At 48.8% G+C, this 17,123-nt stretch overlaps 1 protein-coding gene across 1 annotated transcript in view; it reads left to right on the forward strand.

Annotated features, from left to right (window-relative positions):
- LOC144102015 (calcium-binding protein E63-1-like) overlaps positions 1-17,123 on the forward strand; it is a 92,063-nt gene that overhangs the window by 20,101 nt on the left and 54,839 nt on the right. The window contains 1 exon segment of the mRNA XM_077635276.1: positions 10,353-10,461. Coding sequence (XP_077491402.1) covers positions 10,375-10,461 — 87 coding nt within the window. The 5' untranslated portion in view covers positions 10,353-10,374.

Here is a 17,123-nt window from a genome sequence, read left to right on the forward strand (position 1 = left end):
CAACGAGCTCGACACGAAGCCAAAGGTGGCAAATGGTAGACGAGCAACCATAAATGAAACAAGAAACAAGCCTCCTTTCTAGCCTTCACAGCTCTCTTTCTGACTTGTTTCTAAGAAAAAGAAAAGGCCATAAGAAATCTTTCTAGCTATCGTGTAGCATGAATGGCAGCACCAAGAGCAAGACTCATAGTGCGGTGGGAAATGCGGACTGCTCAATTTGGAGAAAAGGAATTGTTGTCATCATGATAATTCACGCACAAGCATAAGCCCGCCTGTTTTCAATCAAGATGGTAATGACACTAATTCTTTATTTGGTTGCTCGTCCAGACAGGAAGGATACGGCACTGTCGTGAGGTTCCATATTTGGCTGTATTTTTAATCATACCGAACACTGTTCGATTTTATGCATCACGTAAGGACATATATTGATGGTTGAGCTGCGTGTTCTTGCTTTGAAGCGAAAGGTTCACTACGCAAATTTTTCAAGAGGGCAGCGTCAGTGCAGTTTATTCTTGAACTGCCCTGATTGGTTGAGAGAGGTCATGTGACCTACTGACGTCATCACAATCTGCCCATCGTAGCAGGTGGAAACTGCCCCATCGGACTGTGAGCAACCTTCCTACCGTGGCAGGTGGAGGTTAAATTGATGATTGGCCGAGAGGCCATGTGACCTTTTAACTTCACCTGCTGATTGAGCTATGTTATCTCGAAGCGTCCCGTCTAACCAGCGACACAGAGTCGGGGGTTTCTTCAACTTCGGCACTGGACGCGGAGATGGTTGCAAGTGAGACGGAGCGCCGGAAGACTGACTTTGTGATCAGACTCAATGAATCTGACTCGGCTACACGTGCATTTCGTCGACGCTTTACAGACAATCCGTTCTGCAGTGTGCCATGCAAAGGAAGCTTTCGCTCCTCACCAGGATTAACCAAAGTTTAAACCACAGCTAATTTTTTTTTATTTCCTCCGCAATCCCTAAAACTAAAGCAGCTCTTCTCTTTACTACAAGCAGCGTATATTGTCTACATTTAAGTAAGTTGAATGAGCGCTTTCTTTTATGTTTTAGTTCGATTGGTATAGTGCATCACTTGTTCATTGTTCCCGCACTTCCTTTTGTTTAACAGGGCGCGGCCCAGAGCAAAGATTGCTGATTAGAGAATAAATTATTGTAGAGAGTAGAGAATAAATTAAATAAACCTAGGCAATATTTCTTCTCTTTGTCGCTTCGCATGCTGTGCTTCATTTGCATATTCGTGTGACCTCCTCTGATAACCATAAAAAATATCTAGCGGTGGTTGCTTTCAGTGACCTGCCTCGATGTGTTGAAAGGGCATTCTATTACGCATTTTATCACTGATATGTTTGATGTACTCTTTTCTTTCTAGTTAGCGTTTGGTTCTGCATATGCAGAGAGCTGCGGAAAACGTGAAGCAACTGACGAAGCCGTTCAGAGCACCTCTGAACATTTTGTTCGTACAAAAACTGTCGCCTTAGAAGAAACACACAAAACACATATGCTGGTGTAAAGGTGTTTCTTTTCTCTGTCTCTTCTTCTGATCATGATGGTGTTTGAAATTTATTCTCGCAAGGGCAGCATTGGCCAAAGAGTGCCGAGCCACAAGGCACTTTTTCTTCACACAAGGTGGGATCAGATACGCATTTTCAAAGCATAGAACCTCAGAGAAGCTGGGTACCAGTCCAGGGGATCACTTGTAGCCATTGCATCAGCGGTGGGTACCCGGCGGGACTGGGGATCGAACCACGCACACCACGCATATGAGGCAGATGCTAAAATAGCTAGGCCATCGCAGCCGCCTCAACGGTTCTGCTATGCGCTCAGATTTTTCTTTTGGCGCCTTTTCGTAGAGAATACTGAACAAACTCTCCAAAGAGCGCATTTTCAGCAACAATGAACATCAACACTGAGAAAAGTTGAGTACACCCGGCAAATTCTTTACGAGCATCACAACAGTGTCGAGCATACGGATGTGCAGCGCTCTGTGACAAACCTTTGAGGCAGCTACAGACGTACGCATGCCAACACCTCATCATTTACATTGCATGCAGCCAACACTATGCCCACACACATGCCCACTATGCGGGGAACACGCCACGGCGTATCACACTAAGTGGGCTCGCTGAAGCATGCATGCCGCCTCGGAAATCCGAAACCGACAAATTGAGCATTATTAAGCAGCGCTGCACAGCTCAAGCCTAGAGGACCAGAGAGAGCAGGTTCACCGGGGGCATCAAGCAGCTAAGGCCGTAAGAGTCCTCTAAGTAGGGCTCCCGATTCGGGGGGCGCGAAGCTGTTTATGGAATAAAATGTTTGTCATCATCAAAGCGGAGCGCCGAATGAGGATGAACACAAGTTTGCGCGCATATGCGTATTCCGGGCTCTTCGGCCGCCTCCCTTTGTCATAGGTTGCCGTACGGCTGTTTGTTCGACACTCTGGTGATACGGCTAAAGAACTGACCGGGCATACATCCTTGCAATAAGAAAATCAAAAGAAGAACATTTCATAGAACCCGCCGCGGTGGCTCAGTGGTTAGGGCGCTCGGCTACTGATCCGGAGTTCCCGGGTTCGAACCCGACCTCGGCGGCTGCGTTTTTATGGAGGAAAAACGCTAAGGCGCCCGTGTGCTGTGCGATGTCAGTGCACGTTAAAGATCCCCAGGTGGTCGAAATTATTCCGGAGCCCTCCACTACGGCACCTCATTCTTCCTTTCTTCTTTCACTCCCTCCTTTATCCCTTCCCTTACGGCGCGGTTCAGGTGTCCAACGATATATGAGACACATACTGCGCCATTTCCTTTCCCCCCCAAAAAAAACCAATTATTAAGTACATTTCATAGACATTTGATAGAACATTTGATAGCGATGGCTTGCGTCGGTGCAATTTTATTTCCCATAAGCTTGCTGAACAGTTGGAAGTAACAATTTCTGAGATAGCAACGCAGTCATAGGCTTCTCACTCTCCGCAGAGGCAAAAATGATTGCGCGTTTACACCAAGAGCCACTAATCGACAACACAAGTGACCAGGCCACGCCTGTGGTTCAGCTATGGCCACCTGACCATCTGTAACAACCCATGAAGAGTTACACTGTAAATTTTTGATCGTACCAACTGAGAAACTCCACTTCGAAACCTGGCTAAATCCCTCTAGCCATTTCGCAGATGTTAACAGACGATGGAGCCGCCTATTAACTAGGCCGCCATCTGTTGGCGGCGTTTGCAACGCTCCGCAACGCCCTGCAAAGCCCTGCAGCTGTGTTGAGCAGTTTCTTCGAACGCCAATGTAGGCGTGACGATCTGCTAACCTCAGGATTTCGGCTCATTCAGAGCCGCAGATTTTCCTTCACGGGTGGCACAGAGTCACGCGGCTCGTATAATTGGGGTTGGTATTCTCCACCACGCATAACTGCTGCACGAAGGCCATGCCGTGATTCCTATCAACGCTTCCTCTTTTTCTTTTAATGCGAGCGGCACTTCTCGCTTCGCGATGGGTCGCCTTTGTACGACTCTGTTCGTTTGCTCGTCACGATATTGTCACGTAGTGGTGACGGGAGTCCAGGCAGTGAGAAAGACAGCGAAAATACCTTCTAAAAGAAAACTGTTTATTTGGGCTGACTAGCGCCCACAGTGGACTGAATCACTCGGCGGCGGCGAGCAACAAGCGTGCTCGGCGGTCGTCGAACAGAATGCCCGCCGCTGCCGGTCGTGCTCAATTTGAAGCTGATAGCGGGCTTTCGAGATACGGCGTACAAAGTTACAACATTCTGGAACAACGTAGAATCAGCTCCGCCTGGATGCAATCAATCCAGATAAGTCTGGTCGCGTCTTGCATCCACCAAGTGATAAAGTGGCGTGGCGCCAGCTTTCAAGAAGGTACAAACAAACACTAGAAAGATTCGCGGCAATATGATGCCACTGCCGGGCAGCGGTGGCTTTGGCTATACAGCATGCTGCTGGAATAGCTGCCGGTCTTTCCCTTATATTAAAGCTCCACCTAGTGAAGTAAGAAAGAACGATTTTTTGTTCGCCGATTTCTCGTATTATGTTGCTTGTAATTTGGTGCTCTCTCCCCCTCAAAACACGAGCGGAGCAAGGAGACGCGAAGGCTGGCGAATAATACTACACCACTGAAAGGTAGGTAGGGGATGATTTGACCTGCCAGAACCTGATAAAATGGCTGGCACTGAAACCAAGGATACATATTTCTTGGAACAAATCACCACAGATGGTGCAATCTCGAGAGGGCTATCTTGTAGCTGTACTGGATAACACTCTTATTGTGCAACACATAAGCGTGGAAGATTCCATTTACTGCTTCTGGCAGCGACGGCAAGATGATTACGCCAGTAGAAGAGATGTACCCAGTAGAAGGGTACATTCATGGTTGGCTGCCCTCCAGTGAACAGGAGACAGCCAGAAAACTCAGTTTGTTGTTTAGTGCAACGTGCTTATGTCCGGGGCTTTATTGCGGTCATAAGAGAAATAAGCCAAGTGTGTTTATAGGCGGGCGCACAAACAATCTGTGGCTTTCATGTGCCCGAAAAGCTGCTTGATGGCCTCTGGCGGTCAAAGCTGAAGCCGCAAACCAATGGTTTTAGACCCTGCTCGGAGAGCTCATTCCTGACGGCACAGAGCTGCCTCCAGGGAACCGGGGCAGTGGCAGAGTCGGTGGGCAATTCTGCAGCATCATTGCAGTCTGAAACCTGCCATGTTCGCGCTGGAGACAGCGTTCTCCAATCATAGTTCGCAAATTGCACATGCCAGCTCCACAAGGAAAGGTCCCGTATGCTAGTAGGGCTGCATATAAGAATGGACGATGCGGAGTTGTAAGCAGCACATCGAACACCATCGGGACAAAGAGAAATAAAGCGTACGGGATACGAGCCAAAATGCTAACGCAGCGCCATAGCGTCTACCCGTTGTAACCCGTGCCAGAGTTGCTGCATGTCATTCTCGCTTTTGGGCGGCGAGCCAGATTGCATTTCTGACCCTCTTCGTCCGCGTGCAGCCATAGCGCTCGGAGCGTGCACCGCGGGGGTCGTGCCACCCGCGTGCGTAACGTTCCTTCACTGTGGTGGGATGCACTTGTGTCCTCAGGCCGCTATGACACGTGTAAACAAGGGGACCAGGCCAGAAATGAATCGCTGGCAACGCTCAGCGCGCCAGAGCGCCGCCACGAATGTGCTAACGACACCACGGTGCGCATAATGCGTCCGGACTGTGCGACCTCTCGCCGTGTCATACGCGAGTGGTGTTGGAGTCTGTCCAGAGGTTGCAAATTGCGCTTTGAGCACGCTCCGAGATTCTGTCAGAATTGTGAAACCGATCCCGGATGTAGCCGGCAAGTATGGAAAGCAAAAAACAAAGCCTTAATTGCGATGCTACGTAAGACGCTACCAATCACTGCACGTGAAACATACCTATATTTAATGGACAAGACGCAGGCGGTTCTCTCTGCCTTTGGCGGAATTTATAAAACTTCAAATATATCAATGATAGCGGCAATGTTTCAAACAGATGCAGAGGAAGGCACGGGCGATAAACATGAGAAAAGGGCTGCTGAAAAATTTCCACCTTAAAGGTTTAAACACGTGAGCAGGGCCTAGTACATTGCTTTAATGTGGATTTTATGATTTCTTCGTTACATGTTTAGTCCAAGTTTTAACACTGCGCGTTCTTAGTAATTCGAACTGCCCTTTATATTCTAACCTCCCTCATAAAAATATCGATATGTGAACCAGCACGAAGAGGAAAGCAAGAAAAACAGTCGCTACTGAAAAGAAGCCCAATCTTCATGACCTTGGCCACAAATCCATGGCGCTTGATATCTCAAGATTTCACCAATCTCTATGAGGTTGTAAATCTCGAGCTAAAGCCTCTGAGAAAACGAAAACTTCACATGCTATTCCTGGGGAAGTAATCATTGCATAGAGACGCTATTGAAAAATTGTATGTCCTTTCAAATTAGCTTGACCAGTGTGGTGGAACAGAAGAAAACAAGCCTTTTTACCGAAACGTTGGCTGGTGCACTGAGGCTGCCTCTGAACCTTTACTGGTCCACTTTGTTTAGTCGTGTCCTCTGTGCTGCATCACAAGGTAACGCAAAAACACGACTTTTTGCTAATATACAGCTTCAAGCCATCATACTGACCAGTTCCAATAAAACCTACGACCCTAGCTGCCCATATTTGATGTTCATTTCAAGCGCTGCATACTAGAGAAAGTCGCTTATAGCAGTGCAATAAAACGCAGGAGGAACTCGTTCCCAGCTGCCACCGAAGAACAATGCCCTTGTTTATTTATTTTTTATTTGTTTCATTCAGTGACATCGAAGCATATTAAAGTTGGCGGATATCAATCCTGTGCACAAGGCATGCACTGTCGCTTAAGGTGCGATCTACACCATGTATTCCGGGTAGTTCTGCCAGTGGCAAAGTCGCAATTTTCATGCAGCTAAAAGCTCCGGCCATTCCTACGTCTTCCAATACTTTTTGCGCGCTAGCACTTATCTTGGATTTTGCAATGTTGTCATTGGCTCGAGTTTCAACAACAATGGCGTGGCAATCCACCAACGGTTCGTGTTGTTGTCGAACATCCGGCGTCATATGTTCTTGGGCGAAACCTTGAGAGGGAAAAGGCGCCAACTACAGACTCCCACAGGATTTGGGTCGAGTGCCGACAGCCAACAAAAACACGCTGTTCCTTCCCTTGTTTTCAATTTGGAACGCACCGGCGAGTCCTTCAGGGTCGAGGAGGCAGTGCGCAACGCACTCTGTGAGTCTGTTTTTCCTATCTGAAGCCAGTACAGTATAACACAGCTTTTCTTGCACTAAGCAGCAGATTCAGCTGCGGCTTTAGTAGATAGGTGGGTAGGTAGTAATGTGAGACTGTAGATAGTTTCATTAACACCAATTGCCGTGATATTTACACGCTGTACAACTGCGTATAACTTGTCTCAACCATTTGTGCATACAGTCCTTGACAATTAGTCGTTTAAAATACAGATCCTTAAGGAAACACCAGAACCAAACAGCAACCGAACAGGTCGCTGACCTGACTACTCTCCAACACGTCATATTATGACAAGTACAGAAACGGTTCCAAAAGACGACTGTAGCTGGAAGCTGAGTGACAAGTGTGTATGACTAGAGCAATGTCTGGCATCATTTATGTCGACTGGGCTGAAGAGCACACCATTCACTATAGCAATGAAATATAAAGAGGGTCAAAATTTCGCCAAAACATGAGAACTTTCTCGTATTTTATTATCTTGCCTACAATGGAGACACCGATGGACACAGCAACTTTAGTCCATAATGTGGATTGTAATGGGTGCCATTAGGATTAGCTGAAACGCGTTACAGCTCTGGTTATATTTTGCACAGAGTGGCTGGCGATGTCAGTCCTGTTAAAAGCCGTGCGCGTTTTTACTACGACCCTGGAAGCGGCGCGAGGATAAAGGATGGAAGTAGGAACGCATTCTCACTTTATACTACGGCATTGGTCGGGAGAGAAATTCTTCGAATAGTCAGTACGCTTGCAGATTGTCATTCACCATGCCACCCTCCCCTATTTCTATCTGGAGAAGGTGAAACCGCTGTGCACACAACACTACTATCTCCTCTCGGTGGCAATCGGAGCTTTCGCAGTCAATCCCGAATATTAGGTGGCCCGAATGGCGCACGATCCCTTTGCATTAATGCACGCCGATTTTGTCACATTGAAAGACACTGCTAAGTCGAGGGTTCCCGTCCCGTTCTACTGTGTGGTCAAATCTCGAACGTCTCGCTACTTGGTTAAGTAGGTATCGGTATCTTTCGCTGTAGCCACACATAGTTATAGTTCCGGAGGCGGTGCAGTCCAACCTCGATATTTTTTAGGCATGTGGCAAGTAGGAAAGCCATCCTGCATTATCCATCGTTTGAACCAACATCAAGGAGCTCAGGTCATGCCGGATACACCATAGGCACAAACGTGGCTGGGTCATGAGTTACAATAAACAAAAGAATAAAAGAAATAAACGCCGCCGTTGTCGGAATTCATATTTTGGGTATGCTACCAGAAGTCCACTTACTACGAACATCGAATACAACGAATGCCATTCGCATGACCATCAAGTTCGTTATAAGTGAACACGACGGTATTCCTTTGTTAGGACGCTAAAGAAAACAGCAAGACTTGCTTTTCGCCAGTGCAGTCCTTTCATAGAAGAACATGCATTAGTAATCGCGGTCTGTGCTTTAAAAAATCGATAATTGACTCTTCATCGCAGAGCCAATAGGTGTGCCGTAGGGACGCCTTGAAATACCGTCCATGCCTCAATATCGTTCGCTTAGCATTGTTCAGCGTCCAAGAAGGGAACCTTTGAAATTGCGAAAACACGATTCCATAACCGTCATAAAGACAGGCTTTTGGTTTGACAATATATCCTTAGGACATGAGCTATTATCCGCAATCCATAACTGTCCCCGGCCGATCTATGAGCGGCCAATATTATCTTTGCTAGTAAATACATAGACTTCGTAAATACAAATGCTTTTGCATGTGTATGAAGCCGCCATGTTAACTAAGCGGCCATAACTCTGGCTGCTGAATGCACTGTTGAGGGATCGATTAAACATTGCAACAGGCAGCCACACTGTGATGGGGGCGAAATACAAGAACGACTTTGTGCTCTTGGTTGTCCATGCACAGTAAAGAACCCCAGGGTCGAAATTAATTTGAAATCGTGCACTACGGCGTCCCTCATAGCCATGTGTTATAGTCATGTTAGAAGGACACTGTGGACAGCTTCACCAAGCGCTTACTCTTAGTAAATATTTATTGTATGGCTGTTGTGAATATGACGGTTTTAGCCAGCGAAAGGCGAATAAATGATTTGGAAAACCAGTTTCGAGTGCAAAATTTTTTCCACCCAATCGATTTAAACTAGCGACCTCGACATGAAAACAATCTCGGTAGCAATAAAATTGAAAGAAATGCTGTTGTGGTCTGCGCCCCCCCCCCCCCCCCCCACTCCCCCAGATAAGCAAATAAAAACTGTTGGCTTGCAAAAGCGGTATGAGGTCGCGATGCGTAAAATTCACTTCTTAGTTTTTCTTACCACACCAAAGCTACACTTTCAGCAAAGTAACATTGTTGTCATTATAACGCGCTGATCACTGATTATAGGCCAAACTCAATATGTCCTTAGTGGTTTTTTTTACACCGCATACTATCTATCACACTGTTTCCTCCATTCAGGCCGTAGAGTTCTTCGGTTATTGAACACTTTTTTTGTTTACACAAAGCGCGAACAGATGGGCGACGGTGGTGTCGGAAGAATAAATACACATGTGTTATTCAACCGTTCACTGCCTTTCATGAAAAAGAATGTAATTGGGTGGACACGCCGGACATAACTTTTGATTTGTTGGTGATGTTTTTTGCACAGATTTTTCGCTAATACATACACTTTCCGGCTTTCTTACTGAATCTTTACTTTCGTGTCAGCGCTTGAGGTGCCGGTTCTTATCATTGTCGTTCGTCTGTTCGTGCCCTATTTTTCTTTTTTCAAAATACAATACCAACGAAGTGAATAGTCCTCATTCAGTGTTTGCAAGCGCATAAGATGCGAGGGTCGACCAATCAACGGACAGTTTTAAGATAATTTATTAAAAAAACTGATCTAAGACACGCTTTAGATTGTCGTGCATGACGCTTTTATTACATGCGCCAGTAGATATTAGTCACAAAAGAAAAGTGAAATGCCGAGAAAAGTACCACGTGTACGATATCTAAAGTGCAAGAATGCACGAGCGCTGCGCAATAGCATTACCACACGAAGCCCTTTTAAGGGAAAGAAATTGGTCCGCACTCTTTAATCGGTTACCGAAATGTTAGCCATCTGACATCCGAAGTTACATCAGGAGTGTTGTTTCATAACGCGTCGTTTAACGCCTTTAGAAACCTTTGTAACTGCTGTTTCTGAAAAAGCGATGATATGTTGCATGCCTGTCTGCTTAATCGTTAGGGCTATTGGGGACAATTTTCAGAAAATGTTCGAAGCGCGCAAAAGAAAAGTATATTACTGAAGTGGGGAAATCGGAGCCACTGGTTAACATTTTCAGGCTAGACATCTTTTACTTCTACCGTCAGGGGATATGTTTGCGCTGTCGCCTTAGATCGTGCCGAAATCAATTTCTTTCTTTCCTTGTCTGTGCTTTATGATAATTGGAATTTCATGCAAGGTTTCTAAGCATATCTTTGTGTTCTCTCCTTCCACGCATCCCTTTTTCCCTTTGGTGGCTTCCGACCTGGTGACTTACGTGCACGTCCTCCCACCGGAACCGGAAGTGCTGGCCGGGGGCGGGTTTCGATGCCGCTTCCGCCGCCCCGGAAGGCCACCACAGCAGGCAGGTCGGTAGCCCCCCGTGCCGCCTCGCCGGTCAAGGCCAGAGCTTCGGTGAGTGTTTTTTTATTACGCGCAAGACGGGCTTGGAAATCTACGCGCTGTGCGCACCAGGCATATAGGCGTTGCGCTCTCACTGAGACTTCGTTAAAGGACACGGAAGCGGATGAATTATCTCTTCACTGATGTTTCTTAAAGGCAGCGAAGCGCAATTAAGAACGGAAAGGTGTTAGAATAAAAGTTTCTTTTAGTAGCGCAGTAAAAAGCGGTTGAAGCTAGCAGGGTGAACATTAAGTGACAGGAAGAGAACAGGCTTGGCTAGACGAGAAACGAAAGTCAGTGGTATCCGAAGGGGCAATCGAGGCGCTCAGAGCACCAAAGAAGACGGCAAGATAGCCGATGCTTCCGTAGGGTAACGAATGGATCTCAACTGAAGGCAAATGTAGTAGGGGGCGGCATAGAGAATGGTGGGCAAATAAGATTGGAAAGTTATCAGGACAGAGGTGGCTAACGCCGGCCTCAGATGTAGTTGCACTGATGGTAATTATTACGATGATGCTAAGACTAACCAGTGCAAAGAATGCAAGAAATATCAGCACAGGTGAGACAACAAGCGAAACTTGATGACATCCTCGCGGAAGCGAAGCAAAGATAATAGACGTTGTCGAACTGTATAATGCTGGGTGAAGCGTAAACACAACAGAAGCAGTGCATCCGCATTCGACTGCAGCATAGAGCTGCAGATTACTGTGAACAGCTCCGGAATTTACCGAAAGTAGTGGCGGGGACTTGTGGAGGACGTTGATTATAGGTCATGGGAGCATGCCTTTGCTCCATGGTCGAATTACCTTGGCTGCTCCTACGGCTGTACTAAACATGATGTTAGCATTATGATGTGTGTGTGACAGGAGCGGTGGCCAAATGGTTGAGCATCCGCCTCGTATGCGGGAGGCGCGGGGTTCGATCCCCAGTGCCGCCGGGTACCCACCGCTGATACAATGGGTACGAGGTTTCCCCTGGTCTGGTGCTCGGCTTATTTAGGGTGAAATGCTTGGGAAATGGGTCTTTGACCCCACCTTGAGAAAAAGAAAACTACCTTGTGACATGGCGCTCTTTGGCCATAGCTGCCCTTGCCCTATAAAAATCCATAATCATCATCAGCATTATGATGTCATGATGATGTTACTTCATGATGTTATGATGTAAATGATGTTTAGTACATTAACATCGTGTACTAAAATGATGTTAATTGTGACGGTGAAGCTAATTGCTACGGTGGTGATGGATGAGGGCACATGCTATGATCGATATGTGGGTCTAATGAGCAACCATATTTCGCATCCGGTTCCCCGCCCGGTGAGACGTGGTAACTGAAGTGGCACGTCCCGCGCGCGTTCACTGTGTAGCTGGACGCACATCCTTCGTCAAATATATACAGCCCTCGGGCATTGCTTCTAAGAGGTCTAGTGAAACTGTTTTAGTGCCTTTTCTGGTCCTAAGCTTCGAAGAGGAAGGGACGGGAGCTTGATGGAGCGCACTGTGTTAGCATAGGAGCAGCATCGCACCACTTTACAGAAAGTTGAAGTTACCAAAAAAATAATAACAGGTGTGTTTTGTGCGTATAGTGCTTATGGTGCTCGGCGTGTCATGAAAGAGGGGTGCAAAAGCCTGTGACTACTGGGAAGACGGTAGAAAACACCTCACCTTCAATCTATCCTTGGACAGGAATGCTCATGATGTAAAACGAGCCACACAACACAACCCGAAAGAAATCCGTTTGGTTCATGGTTCATGGAGTTTAGCGTTCCAAAGCCACTTAGGCTATGAGGGACGCCGTAGTGAAGGGCTCCGGAAATTTCGACCACCTGTGGTTATTTAACGTGCACTGACATCGCACAGTACACGGGCCTCTATCATTTCGCATCCACAGAAATGCGACCGCCACGGCTGGGATCGAATGCAAATCTTTCGGGTCAGCAGCCAAGCACCAGCCACCGCGGTGGCGTAAGCAGCTTGCGGGTTGCATATTTTTGAAAAGTCTATTTCGTGGAAGTTGCATGTGACGCTGGTGGGCGATCGCATTGTAAGGGCACAGGTAGAACGTCGCGGAGACGACAAACGACGTGGAGACGGCGACCATATATCATTTCAAAAACAGAAGGCGATAGAGACTGCTGTAGCTCACTTTGCAGAGCTCCGCATTTCGAGGGCTGAGGTCGTGGATTCGGCTCCCACCGGTTACAAGCGCGTGTGTTCTCATCTACACCCTGTGACATAACCGCGTGTCTAAAGTTACCGATTATTTTTTGCTCTCTAGCAAACATCACTATAACACAATAACAATACTCCCCTGTTGCTTTATGAGTTTTCTGGACTGACTGTTCCTTTCATATTATTGCGTGGCTATGGTACATAAATTAAGATCCCATCAACTGTTATACTTTTGTCTTCGTTTATATTATTTATTATATCTCACAAATTATCGCTTAATAATACCGTCCCTGCAAGGTGTGGATGCCAGCAAGCTTGAACATTGAAAGACACAAACACGGTCGGGCCTCTGAGCTGAGCCCGGCCTACTGCCTTGTTGCCGCCATCGCCGGAGCCGGAAATAGTGGTGGTGACAGTGTGCTCACTATGGTCGGCCACGTTGCGAAACAGGCCAGAGGAGCGCTTCCGCGCTGATTTCGTTGGCAGCGTTGCGGCAGTAAAACTAAAGAGGGGTAACTCGACACACTCCGGCCGCAGATTCGTTAAGAGCCTTTGTCCCTTTCAGCGCCTATCGCTAACGGCTCTGCGAAGCTTCCGGTCCTCCTTGGGAGTCGTAAAACACTGGCTCCTTTCCGCCTGTCTGTGCTTCTTTTCTTTGTTTTTTTCTGGTGCCTCTCTAGGAGGGAAAGCGGCCGCGCCAAAGCGCCGAAGCGAGTTCTAGGTCGCGGGAAAACTTTTGGGAGCTCAGCCTGGGTTGCGTACCTCCGCCACTCGCAGCAGCTCAGCCTTCTCATTAAGGATATTTCATAGTCACATCTTGGAGAAGAGTCACAAAGGGGGCTAGTTAATACACTAAGTGTTGTCTCTGAATTGAATAGTTTTAACGAAAAAAAACATTCATGGACACATATATGAGTTCATGAGACGCCGCCGCGATGGCTCAGTGGTTATGGCGCTCGGCTGCTGACTCGAAAGACGCGGGTTCGATCCCAGCCTCGGCGGTCGAATTTCGATGGAGGCGAAATTCTAGAGGCCCGTGTACTGTGCGATGTCAGTGCACGTTAAAGAACCCCAGGTGGTCGAAATTTCCGGAGCCCTTCCCTACGGCGTCCCTCATAGCCTGACTCGCTTTGGGACGTTAAACAACCATAAATAAAAATCAGTTCATGAGACGAAGAGCCACTATGAATAGATTTATTTTCTACTTTGTACACGTTATTGTAGCGAAAGCTACATTTGCCACGAACTCGCAGTTTCGCCGTGCTCGCACTCCCACCGTGGTCGCACCGCACCACGTGACTGGTCACGTGACTAACCGCGTGCCGAACCACGTGACAACAAGTAGCCAGACAACCAGACTGACCTGGACTTGCAATCAAGATTTACCAAGGCTAACCAAGCTATGCCTTAGCTTTCGCTACGTATATCCTGTCACAGCCGAGCTAAGCCACTGCCAATTTTTTCTTTTGTAACGGGGGGTTTATTACGAGGTACTGGGGCGACGGGAACGGCAACGGCAGCAGTCTGGGATCAGATCGGCAAAAGACACACAAGCGTAGCGCTGGCCAAAACTCTCGAGAACACTGTCATCTCGTCTTCGTCTTTTCAAATCATCAGACGCATCTTCTTCTTTAGCCTTACAATCACCCCGGGGACAAGAGGAGCCATCCTGGCGACTTAGGATGATGGCAAGACGGCGGGGTCGTAGTAGGGCTTGAGGCGCTGGACATGAACGGTCTCCCGTCCTCGGCGGCGGAGATCAGGAGACGGCGTGAGGGGTTCCACGATATAATTAACCGGAGAGGTGCGCTCCAGCACATGGTAGGGACCATGGTACTTCGCAAGAAATTTTGAGGAGAGACCGGGAGTTCCTGAAGGGATCCAGAGCCACACAAGTGCACCAGAAGTGTAGTTCGGTGGGGTTTGGTCTTGGTCGAGGCGGGAGCGCTGGCGATGCTGGGTGTCAGTGGTGAGTGACCGGGCAATTTGGCGGCAGGCTTCGGCGTGTTGCGCGGCGTCGGAAACAGGCCGATATTCGGATTCATCAGGGCGGTAAGGGAGGATAGTGTCGATAGTAGCAGAGGGTTGGCGGCCGTAAAGTAGGAAGAAAGGAGAGAATCCGGTGGTAGACTGCGTAGCAGTATTGTACGCATAAGTAACGTACGGAAGGACGAGATCCCAATTCGTGTGGTCAGAAGCGACGTACTTGGAGAGCATGTCTCCGAGTGTGCGGTTAAATCGCTCAGTGAGGCCATTGGTCTGCGGATGATAGGCGGTGGTAGTTCGGTGAATCGTGTTGCACTCTTTGAGAAGCGCCTTCACCACCTCAGATAAGAACACGCGGCCTCGGTCACTGAGCAGTTCACGAGGTGCACCGTGGCGAAGGATGAATCGGTGCAAAATGAAGGAGGCGACGTCCGTCGCAGTGGCAGCCGGAAGGGCAGCAGTTTCGGCATATCGTGTAAGGTGATCCACCGCTACTATAGCCCAACGGTTGCCGTCTGCAGTGTATGGAAGCGGACCGTATAAATCAATGCCAACGCGGTCGAACGGGCGTGGAGGGCATGGTAACGGCTGCAGCTCAGCAGCAGAACGATGGGGAGGTGTCTTGCGACGTTGGCAGGGAATGCATGCGCGCACGTACTTCATGATAAAGGTGTACATTCCGCGCCAGTAGTAGCGCAGCCGTATGCGGGTGTAGGTCTTTAAAACGCCCGCGTGACCGCTGTGGGGGGCAGCATGGAAGTATGCGCATATCTCCGAGCGTAAGTGACGTGGAATAACGAGCAGCCACTTGCGACCTTCGGAGTTGTAGTTACGGCGATAAAGTAGGGTGTCACGGATCGCAAAATGGGCAGCTTGGCGGCGGAGCGCACGTGACGGTGAAGCAGCCGTCGGGTTGGCGAGAAAGTCGAGAAGGGAAGCGATCCAGGGATCCATGCGTTGCGCTGAAGGCATGTCGCTGAGGCGAAGCAAGGGCAGAGAAGCGTCGGAGGTGGAAAGGCTGGCGATCTCGGCTGGAAGGGGGCAGCGTGACAGTGCATCGGCGTCTTGATGCTTGCGGCCGGTGCGATACACGACGCGGATATCATATTCTTGCAAGCGAAGGGCCCACCTAGCGAGGCGGCCGGAGGGGTCTTTCAGGTTGCAAAGCCAACAGAGCGCATGGTGGTCGGTCACAACGTCAAAAGGGCGCCCATAAATGTACGGTCGAAACTTCGCGATGGCCCATACAATCGCCAAACACTCTTTTTCAGTTACGGAGTAGTTGCGTTCTGCTGGTGTGAGTGTGCGGCTAGCATAAGCAACGACGTATTCGTCAAAGCCAGGTTTTCGTTGGGCGAGGACAGCGCTGAGGCCAACACCACTGGCGTCCGTGTGAACTTCGGTAGGAGCGGCCGAGTCGAAATGGCGCAGAATGGGCGGCGCCGTGAGGAGACGGCGCAAGGTGGTGTATGCGTCGTCGCACGCTGGAGACCACAGTGATAAATCCGCACTTCCAGACAGCAGTTGAGTCAAAGGCGCAGCAATGGACGCAAAGTTGCGAATAAACCGGCGGAAATATGAGCACAAACCCAGGAAGCTGCGCAGGTCTTTGATGGAGGTAGGTTTGGGAAAGTCAACCACAGCACGAAGTTTCGCTGGGTCGGGACTGACGCCCTGCTTAGAGACAACATGACCTAAGATGGTTAATTGACGAGCGGCAAAACGGCATTTTTTTAAGTTCAGCTGCAGGCCGGCGTCAGAGAGGCAGGTCAAGACGTGCTTCAAACGGGAGAGGTGGGTGTCAAAGTCCGGGGAAAAGACCACAATGTCGTCGAGGTAGCAAAGGCATGTCTTCCACTTAAGTCCGCGCAAAATGGTGTCCATCATCCTCTCAAAAGTCGCGGGGGCGTTACAAAGCCCGAAGGGCATCACCGTAAATTCATACAAGCCATCCGGTGTCACAAAGGCGGTTTTGGGGCGATCGGCTTCTTTCATAGGAACTTGCCAGTACCCGGAACGCAAATCAAGAGATGAAAAGAGTTCGGCCCCTTGCAAAGAGTCCAGAGCGTCGTCTATGCGCGGGAGGGGATAGACATCTTTGCGCGTAATCTTATTAAGGCGGCGGTAATCTACACAGAAGCGTATGGAGCCATCCTTCTTTTTGACGAGCACCACAGGCGACGCCCATGGGCTGCTTGAGGGCTGAATGACGCCGCTCTGGAGCATCTTGTCGACTTGGTCTTCAATAACTTGGCGCTCGGCGACAGACACACAATAGGGACGTTGTCGCAGCGGTGCGTGGTCACCTGTGTCGATGGCATGGGTGACAGTGGAAGTTTGGCCCAAGGAACTTTGATGTGAGTCAAATGATGAGCGAAACTGATTAAGTAAAGTGAGAAGCTGTGCCCTTTGCGGCGCTGGAAGGTTGTCGTCGATGGAGCGAAGGAATGCTTCGGTTGAGGAGGGAGCGGGCGCAGCAGTAGGTGGGCTGAGTGCGGCTATGGAGAGGTGCGGCGCGT

Source organism: Amblyomma americanum, chromosome 8, assembly GCF_052857255.1.
Source record: "Amblyomma americanum isolate KBUSLIRL-KWMA chromosome 8, ASM5285725v1, whole genome shotgun sequence".
Lineage (NCBI taxonomy): Eukaryota > Metazoa > Arthropoda > Arachnida > Ixodida > Ixodidae > Amblyomma > Amblyomma americanum.